Source organism: Solanum tuberosum, unplaced genomic scaffold (assembly GCF_000226075.1).
Source record: "Solanum tuberosum cultivar DM 1-3 516 R44 unplaced genomic scaffold, SolTub_3.0 scf00246, whole genome shotgun sequence".
NCBI classification, from domain to species: Eukaryota; Viridiplantae; Streptophyta; class Magnoliopsida; order Solanales; family Solanaceae; genus Solanum; species Solanum tuberosum.
The window spans coordinates 744,990-764,350 of record NW_006239169.1 but is presented as its reverse complement, the minus strand read 5'-3'; the positions used below and the strand labels follow the sequence as shown (position 1 = coordinate 764,350).

At 32.1% G+C, this 19,361-nt stretch overlaps 1 protein-coding gene and 1 pseudogene across 1 annotated transcript; both read right to left on the bottom strand.

Annotated features, from left to right (window-relative positions):
• Positions 1–6,949: 6,949 nt before the first annotated feature.
• On the bottom strand, positions 6,950–10,551 carry LOC102604106 (glutamate receptor 2.8-like; annotated as a pseudogene).
• A 4,439-nt stretch (positions 10,552–14,990) lies between these two features.
• Positions 14,991–18,765, bottom strand: LOC102604448 (glutamate receptor 2.8-like). Its single transcript, XM_006357371.2, has 5 exons — positions 18,250–18,765; positions 16,760–18,096; positions 16,309–16,621; positions 15,810–16,216; positions 14,991–15,700 (listed from the first exon to the last, which is right to left on the bottom strand). The coding sequence occupies exons 1-5, from the start codon at positions 18,533–18,535 to the stop codon at positions 15,155–15,157; spliced, it is 2,889 nt and encodes a 962-aa protein (XP_006357433.1). The 5' UTR covers positions 18,536–18,765; the 3' UTR covers positions 14,991–15,154.
• Positions 18,766–19,361: the final 596 nt, after the last annotated feature.

Genomic DNA, 19,361 nt, shown 5'->3' with positions numbered 1-19,361 from the left:
TCCTCAGTTTTGACCAAATCAATAAATGACTAAATGAACATAGTGACAAAATTGATTTGTACTCATTCTCCCAATACCCAAAGAAGTTTTTGTATTCATTGGATGACTATCTAGAGGCTACTAAAAGGACTTCCCATATTTTGGCTAAGTCATGTTGAAAGTTGAGTGCTAACTCAGTTACAAATAAGTAGAAGAGGTCAGTTTCTATGACTTGGACATTGGAAAAGGGCAGCTATGACTAGTAATCTTTAGTTTACTTAGACGGTTTCAGTTTAGAATTGGTCAGTAGTATAAAACTTTATGGTGGTAGAGGCACAACTTGTAGGGTTGTTCCGGGTTATCGTTAATTAAAAAATCAAATCAAACTTGTAGGGTTGTTTGGTTAGGTTTTAAATTTTGAAAATCAATACTATTTGGTTTGGTTTGGTTTTAAAACTGTAAAAATAATCAAATTGAACGTGTAATTATAATAATTCTAGTATTGCTTGATTGAATCCACAGTAACTTTCATGTGTATTGTTCATGTACTAGGTGTCTGTGTTTATATATATGTCTTCAAAAAAATTATTACTTCCAAAACAAAAAAACAAAAAAATTGAACCAAACCGACAATTATTTTTTTCATTTGGTTTTAGAATTTAGAAACCGACTAAATTGATCTGGCTTTGATTTTAGCCAATAATCAATCCAAATTGAACCATGAACACCTCTAGGCACAAATATAACTTGGTATGTGAAGAATTACTATAATACCTTTCCTTTAACTTTTTTTTTTTAAAAAAAAATCTCCATCCTCCATTTTTTTCCCTTCACTTTTAAAAAAAAAAAAAAAAACCTCTATTGGGAAATTTTTCAAATCAGTTTTTTTTACTCATGAGCTCTATTCCTTTCCCTTTTATATTTTTTATAATATAAAATATAAGATAAAATAAAGAATTTTTTTAAAAAGAAATGAGAAAAAAAATGATGAAGATGAGGGGTGAGGAGCTAAAGGAGAGAAGAAAGATAGAACATAAGATGAGAAAGGTAGGGTCCCCATATTTTCTTTATCAAAAAGTAACTTCTTACCTACCAAAGTCATATTTATGCCTCTACCACCACAAATTTTTTCGTATTAACTTGCTTGCAAGTTGCAAAACCAAACAAAGCAAGCATACCCAAATGGAGATGGAATCTTGGAATGAGGATGGTTGGGTATACATGTAGGTGTCAATGTCATTGTCTCAATATATATATATATATATACTCCCTCCGTCCCAATTTATGTGGCACCCTTTTTTTTTAGTCTGTTCCAAAAAACAATGTCATCTTACTATAATTAGAAACAAGGGAAAAGACTCAAATATGCTATTGAAATTTGAGAAAAGACTCATTTATGTCATCCGTTAAAAGTTTGGTTCATCTATGTCATTTTCGTTTGAGAAAAAACTCATCCATACCATTAGTTGTTAACTAAAAATAATTTTGGTTTTGTAAGATCATTTTATACACATGGTCAATTATGATTCGGCCATGTCATCAATTAAATCATTTCTATAGAAGAGAAAATGTTCAAATATGTCATCGAACTTTGAGAAAAGACTCATTTATGACATCCGTTAAAAGTTTGTCTCATCTATGCTATTTCAGTTAATAAATAATGGCATGAATGAGGTTTTTCTCAAATGAAAATGGCATAGATGAGCCAATTTTTTAACGAATGACATATATGACATTTCTCAAAGTTCGATGGCATATTTGAGTTTTTTCCCTATAAACAATTTCACTTAAAATTTACTGTTATCCTTAATGAAATTATTTACAAACACACAAATATCTAAGGATTGTTTTAGATCACAAGTTTAAAAGTCTTTTTAAAATATATATATATATATATATATATATTGTGTCAAGTTAAACAGTGCCACATAAAATGAGACAGAGAGAGTAATTGTTAATGTAAGAGGAAGCTGCTCGGGAAGTTACGTGTATGATGTTGAAGTTATTTGACATGCAGTTGAGGTGATCCTATAATCTTCCATTATTTATGACTAGTAAAATCACTGAATTTATAAAATAATACTTAAAACATATGAGTCATTAAAACTAAAACACTATATTATCTTACATATAAGATTACATATAACAAACATTAATAATGTAAGTAATTTCTTTTTTGCATATGTTAACAAATTTTTGAATTTCTTCCTGAGACATATATCACAATTGTAAAATCTATACAACTTAAATGTGTTCTTGTTCTTACGAAACGCCTTTGTGTATATATATTCTTATTTATTCTCTCTTTTTTCCTTTTAATTGATGATTAAATAACCATTAATTTATTATTTCCTAAATAATTCATTTATTAGATGTTCTTGAGTTATGTGATAATGACAAATAATAGTATAGATCTTTAAGGAATTTTTTTACTGTACCTTCAACAATTTCATGATCAGTAGAGAAAACTTGCATGAATACTCAATTAACATGTGTTGTTTAATCTGTACTAACAAATACAATTAACGTGTGTTGTTTAATCTGTACTAACAAATACTTATAACAATAACTTTGCAGAAACATAAACACAAGTTTAAAACATGTACTCAAAAACAATAATTAATAACATAAGCATAAATTAATGACTGTAAAAAAATATACCAGGATCTGTAATAATAGGATGAAACATAAAGGAAAAAATTGTACACGAATATTTAATTGTGCAGGTTAAGAAGAAGTTCAAAATTTTCGTTTTTTTAAAATGAGAGGAAATCACTCTATTTATAGCTAGACAACAAAGGGTAGTGTGAGCAAATGTTTATTGTGTCTTATCGGAAAGGTCACAACTCTTTGGAAAAGTTACAAACCCTTTGGAAAGGTCATAACCTTTCATAAAAGACACAACTTTTCATAAAAGTCGCAACTCTACATAGAAGTTACAACTTTTCATAAAAGTCGCAACTGTTCATATAAGTCGCAATTTTTCATAAAAGTCACAACTTTTCATTAAAGTCGCAAATTTTTATAAAAGGGGAAGGATAGTTTTGTAAATATATTAATTAAAAAAGGAATCCTGGTTTGTGATGGCGCCACGTAGGCAGGCCTAGGGTTCTCTTTTATATATATACTAGTTTCTGAACACGTGCGTTGCACGTGTTTCAAACAAGTAGTATACACGATAAAAGTTATATTAAAACCATAGTGTAATCAATAACGAAAAAAAGGTACAAACTAAAATTGATGAACGTAACACTCATCCAATTTGAATGACTTATTCGTTTAGCGATAAATAATTAATTACTATCAGAACTACAAAATTGAATAATTATATTTAGTTAGATAAGTAAAATGTATAAAATGAGTCACATTTTAATGTTATTAGGTGCAAATATTTTATTTATAAAGAAGTATTAGTATTAAATATTTGCACCTAATAACATTAAGTATTAAATTTCAAGACATAATATTTGAATAATGAATTGTGATGCTCATACCAAATAGCAAAACAATGAATCTAGAAAATACTTTTAAAACAAAAAAACTTAGATATGATATTTAAAATATTTAAAACTTCTTGTTAAAATTTACAAAAACGCAAATAATATATGCTTATTAAGAATTTAAAACTAATTGTTATAATCTTAACAATTGTGCATGGAAACAAAAGCACCCAAAACAAATGAAATTCCAATACATGTGAAATCAAAGTATTGTAATTCTAAGTAACTAAATATGCCATGCATACTTCTCATCTCTTCTTTTATGCAAACTATTAGAAGGCATAAAAAAACAATGAAAATCGAAGATAAAATAATTTGCATTCAATCTTAAAAAGTTACAAAGAGGAGATGGGGAAAATTAGTAAAACTCATTTAACCTTTATATAATGTTTTTCCCAGTCCTTTGAAATTTCATTTCATTTATTTACTAATGAATTGATTTACTAATTAATATTCAATTCAACTTTTCAACTTCTTTGTACTTACTGTAGCAATGAAAGGTTGGCTATTGGTTAACGTAACAATTAAATAATTGAACCACCAATGTTTCATATAAAGTTATGGTTATTATAAGTATTAAATGCAAACATTTTCTTTTTATTGTATGAAATGCGTGTATTTGTATTTTTATATTATAAACTTTTTGAAATAATAGTTGCTTGAAGGTTAAAATGATGTTTAACTTTTAATAGGCGATTTGGTAATTCAATTTTTCATTTGGAAAGTTTCTACTTGATATAATATGATAATGATCAAAAATTTAATATAAAATGAATAAAGCAAAGAATAAACAGGGAAAGAAAGAAAGATGATTGTCATCAATCCCTATTAAATCATTGAATTAAGTGTGATAATTAAAGTATTATTACTCCACTTTCAAATCATCCGTTCAATTCATGTTATTGAAAACTAATTTAATTGAAGATTTATTTTAATTATGGTGTAAATAAAAATTAGTTTATAAAAAATGATTTAGTATAAGGGCAAAATGGTAAATCAACTTTGAAGACAAGAGCTTCCCACTTTTAATAATACTAGAAGAAAAATGTGAATTACATGGAGATTTTTTTCTTGGAATTAGTATCAAAATTCGCAGATAACTTATTTCCTGCAAATTTTCATATTAATCCCCAGGAAAATCCCCATGTAATTCACCATTTTCTTGTAGTGTTGTACCAAATTATAATAAAATAACAGTAAAGAAAATAGGTTGTACCCTGCTTCTTGCACTTAACTTTATCCCACGAACAATAGACAGAAAGGTGTCATATAATCCTTACATATCACTATCAAACCAAATTCTCCCAACTGACATATTCTCCCACAACAATATTATATTCCCTCAAGTCCAATTTTCATCAGTGACTCCGTTTCTAATGTTTTCCAATTCACTTTTTCGACCTCCTTTTCACTATTCATTATATAATAATTGATATGAAACAACCCACAATGTAAACAAGATTTAAGAGACGTGATTGATTTACTTGAGTCGCTCACGTTCTTCTTTCGTTCACGCCGCTTTCTGTTATTCTTCTTTTCCGTTCTTTCCCTTTTCTTCTACAGATTATTTTCACCCTAATTATTATATGACTAATTATAAGAGTGGTGGAATTGGCTCACTACTAGTTTTAATGCTATCTTCTTTAACCACCAACTACATTAATTATTAAAACTACCCCACTAATTTCATAATGTAATTACGAATAGTCCAAAATACCCATTTAGAATCTATCGAACGAGTCTTTTATGAAATAAAAAGATCTAGTACTCAAAACGACTAAATGGGTCGTTACACAATGTAACTCTTTAACTTTCAAAATGATAGGAGGTGAAAAGGTGAAAACATTTTCTTTTTCAATGAATACATTCATTATACTAATAATTCACCATTTAATAAACTTCTACCTAAAAATGTTTTTTAGCATAAAACATGTAGGAAGTAATTTTAAACAGTAAAAGGTAAAGGGTTAATTAGTTTCTCATTTAATTAATTCGATTCATTTATTAGTATAGGTAAATTTATTATTTAGTACCAAGTAGTATAAGAATAGTATTAAGATGAAGGGTAAAAATGTAATTTGATTTTTTAGGAATATTTTGTAATTCAATTTTATAAGTTTTGGGGCTTCCCACTTAATAATTATTATTTATAATAATAAAAAAAATTTGACTTAACACCTTTCCATTATTATTATAGATTATAGATGATAAATATTAATAAATTAGATATTTAATTAGGAATTAATCTTAGGAAGTCTAAAAGTCATTTAACATTTTTAATTTAAAACTTATACAATCAAATATTTAAATATTTTATAACAATTTAATTAATAGAAGGGGTAAAACTGTAATTCAACTTTCAACTTTTTTTGTTCATGCTTATAGTAATATATATGATATGATATATATATATATGATTATTTACTGTGGTCGTTTTCTGATATGATCACAATAAGATATAACCGTCTATTATCTTTTAAACTTGTTTTTCTTTTTAGTTTGCAATATATTTTGGATTGGTAACATTAGTAGTATTAAATTGTTAACAGCACTAGTTTGCAATATTTTTGGTTTCTGCAAACATTATTAGCACATATTGAAAGAGATATATATGATATGGTTTCATTGAATTATATCCTCTACATAAGCAGTGAAGACAAAACAAAGTACTAATGTTATTTAAATTGTCTCTAAAATTTTGATGATTTAATAAACTTTGAGATCTAAAGAACGACCAGATTCCAAGAGAGATTGAGAGTTCTGTTTATGAAAAAAACAGCGGTCTAAAAGCAGCAACACCTGCTGTGGTTGGTGCACGTATTTTGCAGCAGACATTCAGCCAATGGCAGGGCATTGCTTCAAGAGTTTGGGTCCATCCTATAATACACCTCTTTGACATTGACACAAACTCAAGTTTTTGCAATATAAAAATTCATAACAGCAAAAGTCATTCTCTCAAGGAAATATTTCTCGATAAATGATAGAGTTATCATCGTTCTTAGGTGTTTTTAGGGCTTATATTTCTGTGCTTATACTTGTAAGATTTATTCCTACGTTATAAAGGAATCAGATCATTTGAAGTTTTTTCTGAGTATTCCGAGTTATAGCTAGAGTTAGTTATGTTGTATTCTTGAATTCAAGATCAACTATAGCTAGTTGATTTAGTGGGTCATAGAGTTATTGCTTAGTTTTTGAGTAACAGAGTTGTTACTATGAGGGGAAGGGATTAAGAGTTTAATTCCTAGGCTACAAGGGTTTGTAATATGAAGCTTTGCACTTTTGATGATAATGGAGTTGGGTTAAATCCTGTGAGACAGACCGTGGTTTTTCCTCCCTTGAACAAGGGGCATTCCACGTAAAACTCTTGTATTTGTTTTACTTTGTGTTATTTATTTTCCACAATTTTTCTTTCAAGGGACTTGGTCCATTGACCATTAGTGGACGCATACATTCTATGAGTAATAATAAGATTGAAAAAGAAACCACTAAGAAAAAGTAAGGGTTAAATCCATCAAATGGAATCCTGGAGCCACCTCTTGATGCTAATATTCTGGCCAAGATCAGTAACAAAGATATAATGTAATCTGGTTTAACTAACCCTAAAGCTAGCTCATCTCTGTGCAATCTCATATAGGGCCCTATTCAGGTGTGTCACAATTATGGTAGTAGCTATATGTGTCATCTTTCTTCAATTGTGTCTGTAATGGTTTCATGAACTGGAGTTCCAGGTTCTGTTGTAGAGAACCCTTCAGCAGCAGGGGATACTCCTAGTCCGTCGGAAATTCTGATTTCTGGGATTTGCGAAGGAAGGTCAGGCAATATCTCAGGAGAAGCTTCACTTGCTGCGAGCAGTGTAGGTGCATTGCTTCCATTGCTTTCAGATGGCTCTTCTGACATAGAATTAGAGCTGTCTTTCTCTTCATCAAAGACTTTTGCAATTGCAGTAAGCTTTTGCCATATTGAATCATCAGTGGCTAAGATTTCTCTATTCTGATAAAGGAGGATGAGGAAGAATAGGAGAAGAGCGGAGCCTGCTGAAACACCAGCTATGAGGAAAAGTCCCTTAAAACTATCTAACGTGAGGCTATCAGATGTTATTGCCGTTTCATCTTTCTGTGGACAATCTGTTTCATTCCCAAACCATTTCTGTATTATGTTATTCATAAACTCTCCCTCCATCACCTTCAAGACTGCTCTTGAGACGTCAGGTACCAAAGGAGATCCTTTTGGAAATGCCTGCAATAAAAGATTAGATGATTGAGTAAACAACAAATCATTCTAAATATATATGTTAACAGTGTCTGAAACATCAGTGGAGTGTACAATCTTACAAACCCAAAGCCGGCAGCCTTGTATGTCTGGCCGACCATAATATACTTCCTGCAGTACTTGTTGAGGAAGAGTCTGAGATAAGGTAGTTCATCAACAATTGCACCTACACCTCCAATTTTTTGCTTCCTCTTGAGAGTGCATCATTATACTCTTCCAATGTGCTATAATTTCTGAACTTGGAGCTGTCAAATTTCATGTGCTTTATGAAGACGTCTTTGACAAAGGAACCTTCTTGGTACCCAACATATTCTCCATTCTTGATGAGATCATTGAGGTCTGTTATAGTAGGTTGGAGCTGTTGCAGTGTCAACATAGATGTTAAGCTGGCTGTATAACTTGATGTCAGCACCAGAACCACAAAAACCCACACAATCAGCAAAAATCTTGTTAAGTTACTTGTTACCCTCTCTCCTGCAACAACCAGCCATATATATGATTTGTTGAGACACAAGGAAAAATCCTATATCTTTCGTATATAATAATATGCTTTGAGTTAGTGTCTTACTATGAGCAAAAACGAGAGTTGAGAAGGAAAACCAAAATATCATCCCAACTTGGTTGCGTTTGGGTCCTCGGAACTCTTTGTTTACACGATGTTCGAGTACCCAAACCACAAAACCAATGAAAACGAAGAATGCTCCAGTTGTTATCCAAAGCTCGCTCTTTAGAGGTTTCAAGAAAATCCAAGCATCCCTCCTATCATCATCCCTTACCGGCACAACTACAGAAATACCTGACTCTATAAAAGGTAATGTGAAATCCACATACTCTGACCGGCTCGCTAAAATGGTCACATCACCTACAACTGCATCATAGTCCTGGCTCAAGCAAACATTGATTATTCCAGTATGTATAGTTGATTGTAATAGCAGAAAATAGATATCGAAGTCCCAAAAAGGGCCATGTTAGTAAGATATAGAGCCAAAGAGGTTTATTGGAACAGAGATTATATATTACCTGAGAGGTGATCTTGTGAACAAGATCATCATAGTCTGGAAGAGTGAGGGGATCTTGTATTGGAAATGGAATAAATTCGTAAGGGAGAGCATATGGCAAAGATAGGATGACTTCTTTGAAGACATCTGCACAGAAACCAGTTGCTGTTACTGCTTGTGTTTTTGAATCTCTTTCCACTTTAATGAGTTGCTCCAGCCCTCCTTTGAGAGGAACTCCAACCCTTAACTTCTTCCCACTTGTGGGCATTTCCCAGCCTCTTGGAACAATAGTTGATTCACCAGGCCAAAAAATGGCTCCTAGTTGCTTATTATTACACTTAACTGCTGTTTTACCATTCATCTTCAGTTTACACGAAATGCCATCCCTCTTCGTCCAAAATCCAATGTTTTTCTCTCCTTTCCCAATTATATTCACAATCTGATATGGGATTGGCTGCAGTTCTCCATTGATGATACGGAAATCACCACTTAATCCTTGTTTTAGCACTGTGTTTCGCATAGAGTCAATGAGCAGAGATCCCACTGCTGACGTTCCAAGTGCATCTAAGTCTGTTAAGTTCTCTCTGGTGTCTGGTTTCTTTAATTTTGGGATAGCAGTAGTGCCTACTTTATCTACTGCTTCTGCTAATGAGGTGATGCTATCGTATGCCCATAGCCCAAAAACATTGAGTTCTATTTGGTCCATGTCTGGATACTCTTGACGGAATCTCTTTCTCCATCTCTTTGTGTAGTTGTTAAGCTGATTTGATCTTGGAATGTAAGGTTTTATACCAAGAACACCTTGCATTGATGACTCGATCACTGAATGATCTACCAAGTCCAGAAGACTCGTTAGCACATCTGTGATGATCCATGCATATCCACTGCTCATCATCCCTGCTTCTTTGGCCTTGAGAAAAAGGCGGGAGGCAAGATATGGACGCAAGTGCACGACGAACACCCTTGTTTGCTTTGTATTCATATTGTATAACTCCTTGAGAATCTGATCATCATTGGCTGACGGAGAAATAACACTTCTATAGGAGACTAAAGTGCTGATTTCCAGTAAGGCATCAGTCAAATGTGGAACTATCCCGAACCCATAGGGGCTATCCTCATAGATGACCACAACCTCCCTCCAATCAAAGTTTTTAACAAGTGCTGCAATGGCCTTAGTCTGGCTGGAAGAAGGAAGTGCTGCTCTGATGAAGAAGGGATTTTCCTTGACTGTAAGTAAAGGACTTGTTGCTGGAGAAATGATTGGGACTTTTACTCTGTTCCCTAAGTCGATCACAAAATCAGTTTGTGTAGACATTTGTGGCCCAAAGATAGCTTGTACTTGGACATCCTTTAGCAAGTATATGGCTGCACATACACAATCAGACAATAAGAATTTACCCAAAGTAAGAGTTTAATAGAAGTGAATCATGGAACTGAATTTACCAGCAGATGTTGCTTCAACATCATCTTTCTTGGAATCCTTGATATGAGGAACTATCCTTATGGCACCGCGACTAGCGTTGGCATGATAATCTTCAAGTGCTAGTAAGATAGATATGTGCATTACTTTTCCCACATCTGTTTCCAGATCAAGAATTATACCCACATCCACCTTTACAGCACTAGTGTTATTATCTTCACCTCTTATTCGAACCACATAGTGGTAAAAGCTAATGATGGAGATAAGTTGAAATGAAAAGAATTAGAAAAGTGGCATCTTGGATTATGCATTTGAAAAAACTCTGGTAGCAAGTAGTCTGAGAGATGGGCAACAAGCAGTTGTGCTTGTGCAAGATAACCACACATTCAGAATGACAATTTTCCTATAATTAATAAGACCAAACTCCATAAATGAAGAAAGAAAAGTCAAAGAACAAATGGTTGAAAATCAAGTATTCGTTTGATTATTGAAAGTGAGGACTTTTCACATATGCTACAACCGCACAGCTAGTAAGCATATTACCCCTCAGGTTTGACTAAATAAAAATTTGACAAAATTGATTGGTACTCATTCCCCAACACCCAATTACTTTTTGTGTGTACTATCTAGAGGATATATTCAAGGGAACTTACATGAATTCAACTAATTTAGGAGTTAATTACTTAAATACATTGTAGTTTGCAATATTACGTATTTTACTAGATTTTGGTATGTCCAGATACATTCAGATACATATATGTGAGGTTACTTAGGATCAAAATTAGGTGTAATTTGCTCTAGATGCATTGTATCTAAGTGACTTTGCATGTATCTGGGATACATAACAAATCTCGCTCGCCTCTCTCCCATCTCTCACTCTCCTATGTATCTGATATTCCATATACATGTGAATCACACCAGATACATACACATAAATGTATCTTATGTGTATATAGTGTGATTCGCATGTATCTGGGATACATAACAAATCCCGCTTGCCTCTTTCCTCATCTCGTTCCCCTATCTTCCTATTTTTGTGTATCTGATGGCAAAAATTCATGTAGCCAAATGTATTTTCCTCAATATATGATAGGAAACTCTTAATTAGTGATAGTATACGAAATATTTTAAAAGTATAGAATATAATAGTATATATGATAGTGAAGTATGTCTAATGATATAGTTTTTCTGTATTGAAAGGACTTCCCAAATTTTGGCTGAGGCATAAAAAGTTGACAAATTTAGCTCAGTTACAAATTCCACAATTAAACCAATAAGTAGAAGAGACCATTGTTTTCCAACTTGGACAAGGCTAGATACGACTAGTAATCTTTAGTTTACGCGTTTTCAGTTACTAGTCTTTGGACACGTGCGTTGCACGTATATCCCATATTATATGGTTGCATAATATATGTCTATAGTTACAAATATATGTATAAAAAAAAATTGATTGTGATATAAATTGGAAAACATGTATAAGATAAGAAATCAAAACAGATACCCTCAAATTTCAAACTATAAGCATAATAAGAATATGTATTTCTAATGAGTTTAATCAATCATACCTTGCAATAATCTCTGCAATTCATTGAGAAACTTTCAATCCATACATCAACATTCAATCGTGTATATATAAAGAAAACTTGAAATGCATAACAACAATTATATCTATATTTTTTAAAACACTATAAAGTCATTTTTTCTTTTTGCATTATAATATGGATTGCACACAATTTCTATTAAAAAAAAGAAAGACAAAATTAGGAAAAATCGTATCAATAAATTGGAATGAAAAATGTAAAATTGTAATAAGAGGAAGAGAAGAAAAATACAGTAGAATATATTACCTAACCATGAATAAGGAAGTATGTTGAGTAAAAGAAGAGTAATGCAAAAGTGTGAACTGATATATGGAGGAAATTGACAAATATAATAATCTATATTGAATAATGAAAAACAACTCTTCAATTTCTGCAAAAATTTTATAACTACGAGCTCAAAATAATATAAATTTATTAATTTAATAAATGACATAAATAAATAAATAACATATATTGTGTGTATGTGTAGTTAATGGGGTAGTGAAAAAGACTCTTTCTGAAATTATTTTTATCTCTTTAAAGTAATTTTGAACTTTTGATATTAGTGCTATAGAAAATCATATAAAGTCATAAGCCACTGCAAGTTTTTATAGTAATTATCTTATTAAATTATATACCTATTATTATTTTTAATTATTTATAATCATTCCGAAAATGTATAAATTAATTTTGAAAAGCTTGTAAAATGAGAAATTATTATTTCTTATCATTATTTTAGCTATTATTAACATTTAGTATGACAACATTTTAAAAAAGCAGCTTCCTTTAAATATTAATTGTTTCTAAATTAACATAGCCAAGAATTTAAAATGTTGTGACGTTTTGTTTATCTAAACACGCAGAATTTTGTTTTTGAACCTGGAACATGTAATTAAGCCTTGGGTGAATTATAATTTTATTTTTACTATTTAATTAATTAAATAATTTGTAACATTTTAATATAATGAAGGGGTAAAATGGTAACTCAACTTTAAAGGTTGGAGCTTCCCACTTTTAGTAATATATGATAAATTGGTCAGTAGTAGTAACCTAGTTTAATTTGATATAATAACATTCATGACAAAATAAATTAAATATGGCTAATTAAGAAAATATAATTAAATATGATTATCTTTAATGTTATTTAAATTTGTAGGCGATTTTTTTTGTATTTTAAAATTAAAAAAAGGCCAAAAAACCCACAAAAAGAGATAAATAGGATTGAAGCCCTTAGAGAGCGTCACCTCACCGTTTTCATATTCAACTTTATTATTATATATGGATTTAGATTTTTGCACAACCTTAAATTTAAGGACACATTTAGATATTATATCAAACATTCATTTATTTGAAGTTGAAATTACATTTTACATGAAAATTGGATATTCCATATTCACATTGAGTATGAATCTTTTTGTTTTTTTTACAAAATTCAAAATAAAAAAATACAAAACATAAACTTATAGATCAAATTTTACATTTGACATTTGAAAGTTTTACTTTTCATTAAACGTTTTGTTATAGAATTTGGAATCGCCCTTTGAAATTAGTATTTATAAATGAAAATATTGATCTAGTCCTGTTGAAATTGTGTCTGGCCTAGTACTTTTTCTTATTAGAGTGATTATTGAATTAGGTTTAATATCAATTTTCTTAATTAGTTTTGTCAATTGGCAGTGCTAAGAAGATGGGAATTTACGTTATATTAAATTATCTTTACATTAATAAAAAAAGAAATTGTTGTTAGTATTATTTGTAATATAATTAAACAAAAATAACAATGGGAAGAAAATAATAAGTAAAGATTACACGTTGTATTAAAATAATAAGTATTAAAAATTATGATAAATTTTATAATAGTCATAACAGGAATTTACGCAATAATTACTATATTAGAATACTAGAAAAATTGATAAGTTCCTCGACATCTAATCATTGATTAAAATTTAAATTATTATTTTCTTCTGCGAAAGTTTAAGAGATTAAATTAATGTTTTAAAAAATAATATTAATTATTTTCAATGATTAATAAGAAAATGTATATAGCAAGTACATGTATTATTATTACATTATTTATATCCACTCTATATTAAATCATTTTTCTATTATAGTTTGACGCAAATTTCAGAATGTAAAGAATGTTTTGGATTCGAAAAATAAATATTCAAAATATACTAACATGTCATTTAATCTTATGATATTTTACATTTCATGTGAAAAAAAATTAAATATTAATTTTTTAATATGAAAAATATTAATTTATTAATACAACATAAAAGTAATAAAGGACAATATATAAAAATATTTGAAGTATTTGATATTTTATTAAATTAAAATAATTCTAAATTAATATATAGCCGCGCAACGCGCGGGTACGTATACTAGTGAAGAACAATAATAAAGAAGAAGACAATTGAGTTAATATTTATTTTTTCCAAGTTTAATTTAACACATGACCAGTTTTTATTGGTCAGTGCTGTCAAAAAGTTGCACCCACGCGCCTAAAATAGGTGAAATCACGGACTCAGCCACGTAGGCCAAAAAGTGGTAAACAATTAACTAAAAAATAAGTTCAGGGGGGTAATAGGACTTTAGTAAAGGTTAGGTGTGTCTCAGGGATTTTGGGCATAGGCTGGGGGGGTACTTATGCATTTTCCCTTATGTTAAATATACCAAAATGTTTTTTAATCTTATGACTTTAAACATGTCACGTGAAAAACTGAAATTAAAGTGTTGCCAAAAAAAGAAGGGTCATTTTTTTTAAACAGACTAAACAGAAAAGTAGATCTTTTTAAAACGGAAGGGAAGTAATTGTTAATGCAAGAGGAAGCTGCTTGAAAAGTTACGTATATGATGTTGAAGTTGTCTAACATGCAATGCTGGTCCTATAATCTTTCATTATTTATTATCCATGACTATGGGTGGATAATAATAGTTATCTGCTATGATCATATATACCTAGGGGTGGACATATTACTTAGAAAACTTATGTTAGGTAATTTTGATTTCTAAAAATACTATATGGTGTATGCTATTTGCAGATGATAGTCCTAATCGACCAGACTCGTAATAGAGTTAATGTTAAGCTAGAGAAGATAATAATGGCTCCCTTCTCAAATATTTCATTGGTAGAAATTTGCCTTCCAGAATTTCATAATTGCATCTGATCCTTTCTGATAACTCAAAGGGCATCTTAAATTGGTGCGGAAGTTTAATTTTGACATGGAACGCAAATATATGCGGAAAATTAGTAATTCAATAAATATTTAATTATGAATGCATATTACAAAAGTGCAAGGAATTCAATTGTAAGATGTTGAAGGTTAAACCCATAAATTCTAAATACTAGAGACGCCTCTTAATGCAAATATAATATGGTTTAACTATTTTAAACCTGGCTCATCTCTCTTAAGTTGTCCCTGTAATGTTTTCATGAACTGGAGTTCCAGGTTCTGTTGTAGAGAACCCTTCAAGTGCAGGGGATGCTCCTAAGCCGTCGGAAATTCTGATTTCTGGGCTTTGCAAAGGAAGGTGGGGCAATATTTCAGTAGAGGCTTCACTTTCTGCAAACAGCATAGCTGTTTGGATTTCATTGCCTTCAGATGGCTCTTCTGACATAGAATTAGAGTTGTCTCTCTCTTTATCAAAGGCATTTGCTATTGCAGAAAGCTTTTGCCATACTGAATCATCAGTGGCTAAGATTTCTCTATTCTGATAAAGGAAGATGAGGAAGAATAGGAGAAGAGCGGAGCCCGCTGATACACCAGCTATGAGGAAAAGGCCCTTAAAACTATCGAGCATGAGGCTAGATGCTATAGCCATTCCATCTTGCTTTGGACAATCTGTTTCATTCCCAAACCATTTCTGTATTATGTTATTCATAAACTCTCCTTCCATCACCTGCAAGACTGCTCTTGAGACGTCAGGTACCAAAGGAGATCCTTTTGGAAATGCCTGCCAGAAGTTGGGGGAAAATAAAAGATTAAATTATTGAGTAGAACATAAACCATTCTAAACAAATGTAAACACGTTCTGAAACATCACTGGAGTGCAACATTCTTACGAATCCAAAGCCAGCAGCCTTGTATGTCGGACCGACCATAATATACTTCCTGCAATACTTGTTGAGGAAGAGTCTGAGATAAGGTAGTTCATCAACAATTGCACCAACACCTCCATTTTTACTTCCTCTTGAGAGGGCATTACTATACTCTTCCAATGTGCTATAACTTATGAACTTGGAACTGTCAAACTTCATGTGCTTCAAGACATCTTTGACAAAGGAACCTTCTTGGTACCCAACATATTCTCCATTCTTGATCAGATCATTGAGGTCAGTTATAGAAGGTTGGAGCTGTTGCACTGTCAACATAGATGTTAAGTTGGCTGTATAACTTGATGTCAGCACCAGAACCACGAAAACCCACACAATCAGCACAAATCTTGTGAAGTTACTAGTAACCCTCTCTCCTGAAACAACCAGCCATATATATGATTTGTTGAGAAACAAGGATAAATCCTAAAGCTTTTTGTATATAATTTGCTTTGTGTTAGAGACTTACTATGAGCAAAAACGAGAGTTGAGAAGGAAAACCAGAATATCATCCCAACTTGCTTGTGTTTGGGTCCTCGAAACTCTTTGTTTACACGATGTTCAAGTACCCAAACCACAAAACCAATGAAGATGAAGAATCCTCCTGTTGTTATCCAAAGCTCGCTCTTTAGAGGTTTCAAGAAAATCCAAGCATTCTTTCTATCATCATTCTTTACCGACACAACAGCAGAAATACCGGACTCTGAAAAAGGTAATGTGAAATCCACATACTTGGCTCGGCTCGCTAAAATGGTCACATCACCTACAACTGCATCATATTCCTGGTTCAAGCAAACAACGATTATTTTAGTATATATGGTTGATCTCAGTCAAAGAAGAAAGTAGATATGGAAGTCCCGGAAAGGAGCATGTAAGGTATTCAGCCAAAAAGGTTAATTCAAAAAAGAATTGGATATTACCTTTGAGGAGATCTTGTAAACAAGATCATCATAGTCTTGAGAAGTGGGGCTAACTATTGGAAATGGAATAAATTCGTAAGGGATGGCGTATGGCAAAGATTGGATAACTTCTTTGAAGACATCTGGAATGAAACCAGTTGCAGTTACTGCTTGTGTTTTGGCATCTATTTCCACTTTAATGAATTGCTCCAGCCCTCCTTTGACAGGAACTCCAACCCTCAACTTCTTCCCACTTGTGGGTATTTCCCAGCCTCTCGGAACAATAATAGATTCACCAGGCCAAATGATGGCCGCTAGTTGCTCATTCATACTCTTAGCTGTTTTACTATTCATCTTCAGTTTATGCGAAATGCCATCCTTCTCGGTCCAGAATCCAATGCTTCTCTCTCCTTTCCCAATTATATTCACAATCTCATATGTGTATAGCTGCAATTCTCCATCAATGATACGGAATTCACCACTTAGTCCTGTTTTTGGCTTTGTATTTCGCATAGAGTCAAGGAGCAGAGATCCAAATTCTGAGGTTCCAAGTGCATCTAAGTCCGTTAAATTCTCTCTAGTGTCTGCTTTCTTGAATTTTGGGATGATGGTAGTGCCCACTTTTGCTATTGCTTTTGTTAATGCGGTGATGCTATCATATGCCCATAGCCCGTAAACATTGAGTTCAACTGGGTCCATGTCTGGATACTCTTGACGGAATCTCTTTCTCCATCTCCTCGTGTAATTGTTAAGCTCATTTGATCTTGGAATATAAGGTTTTATACCAAGAACACCTTGCATTGATGACTCAATTACTGAAGTATCTACCAGGTCCAGAAGACTCGTTAGCACATCTGTGATGATCCATGCATATCCACTGTTCATCATCCCGGTTTCTTTGGCCTTGAGGAAAAGGCGGGAGGCAAGATGTTCTTGCAAGTGCACAATGAACACCCTGGTCTGCATTGTCTTCAACTTGTATAGCTCCCTGAGGATTTGATCATCATTGGCTGAAGGAGAAATACCACTTCTATAGGAGACTAAAGTATTGATTTCCAGCAAGGCATCAGTCAAATATGGAAGTATCCCGGTTCCATAGGGGCTTTCCTCATAGATTACTACAACCTCCCTCCAATTATAGTTTTTAACAATTGCTGCAATGGCTTTAGTCTGACTGGAAGAAGGAAGTGCGCCTCTGATGAAGAAGGGATTTTCCTTGACTGAAAGTGAAGGACTAGTTGCTGGAGATATTATAGGAACTTTAACTCTGTTCCCCAAGTCGATCACAAAATCAGTTTGTGTAGACATTTGTGGCCCAAAGATAGCTTGCACTTGGACATCCTTTAGCAAGTATATGGCTGCACATACACAATCAGACTATAAGAAATTGTCTGAACATCTCTTTTTCAAAATAGGAAAAGTAATATCTTAGAGAAAAAGTGAATCTTTTGAAGCAAAGAGAGAAAAATAATCCTAGTTTAACATAAGTAAAGCTTAGAGCTGAATTTTACCAGCTGATGCTGCTTCAACATCATCTTTCTTTGAATCCCTGATATGAGGAACTATCCTTATGGCACCGCGACTAGTGTTGGCATGATAATCTGCAAGAGCTAGTAAGATAGATATGTGCATTACTTTTCCCACATCTGTTTCCAGATCAAGAATTATGCCCACATCCACCTTTACAGCACTAGTGTTATTATCTTCACCTCTTATTCCAATTACATAGTGGCAAAAGCTAATGATGGAAACAAGTTGAATGAAAATAATTAGGAATTTGCATCTTGGATTATGCATTTGAAAAACTCTTGTAGAAAGTAATATGAGTGTTGGGCAAGAAGCAGTTGTGCTTGTGCAAGATTTATAACCACCATTCAGAGATGTGTTTAAAGGTATCTTAACTATAACTTTTCTACAATTAAATGAGACCAAACCTCATAACTGCAGAAAGAAAAGTCAAAGTTTTCAAAGAATTACAAATGGTTTAAAATATACTAGTTTGATTATTAAAGAAAGAGGACTTTTCACACTTGTTAGACCACAAGCTAGTAAAGCCTCCTCAGTTTTGACCAAATCAATAAATGACTAAATGAACATAGTGACAAAATTGATTTGTACTCATTCTCCCAATACCCAAAGAAGTTTTTGTATTCATTGGATGACTATCTAGAGGCTACTAAAAGGACTTCCCATATTTTGGCTAAGTCATGTTGAAAGTTGAGTGCTAGCTCAGTTACAAATAAGTAGAAGAGGTCAGTTTCTATGACTTGGACATTGGAAAAGGGCAGCTATGACTAGTAATCTTTAGTTTACTTAGACGGTTCAGTTTAGAATTGGTCAGTAGTATAAAACTTTATGGTGGTAGAGGCACAACTTGTAGGGTTGTTCCGGGTTATCGTTAAAAAATCAAATCAAACTTGTAGGGTTGTTTGGTTAGGTTTTAAATTTTGAAAATCAACACTATTTGGTTTGGTTTGGTTTTAAAACTGTAAAAATAACCAAATTGAACGTGTAATTATAATAATTGCTTGATTGAATCCACAGTAACTTTCATGTGTATTGTTCATGTACTAGGTGTCTGTGTTTATATGTCTTCAAAAAAATTATTACTTCCAAAACAAAA

What these genes read in the sequence shown, in the direction of transcription:
- LOC102604448 (XM_006357371.2), bottom strand. Translation starts at nt 18,535, where the DNA reads ATGCATAATCCAAGATGCAAATTCCTAATTATTTTCATTCAACTTGTT. An exon ending in AACTCTCGTTTTTGCTCATA is followed by an intron (nt 16,217 to 16,308) that starts GTAAGTCTCTAA and finishes TGGTTGTTTCAG; the next exon opens with GAGAGAGGGTTACTAGTAAC. An exon ending in AGGCTGCTGGCTTTGGATTC is followed by an intron (nt 15,701 to 15,809) that starts GTAAGAATGTTG and finishes AACTTCTGGCAG; the next exon opens with GCATTTCCAAAAGGATCTCC.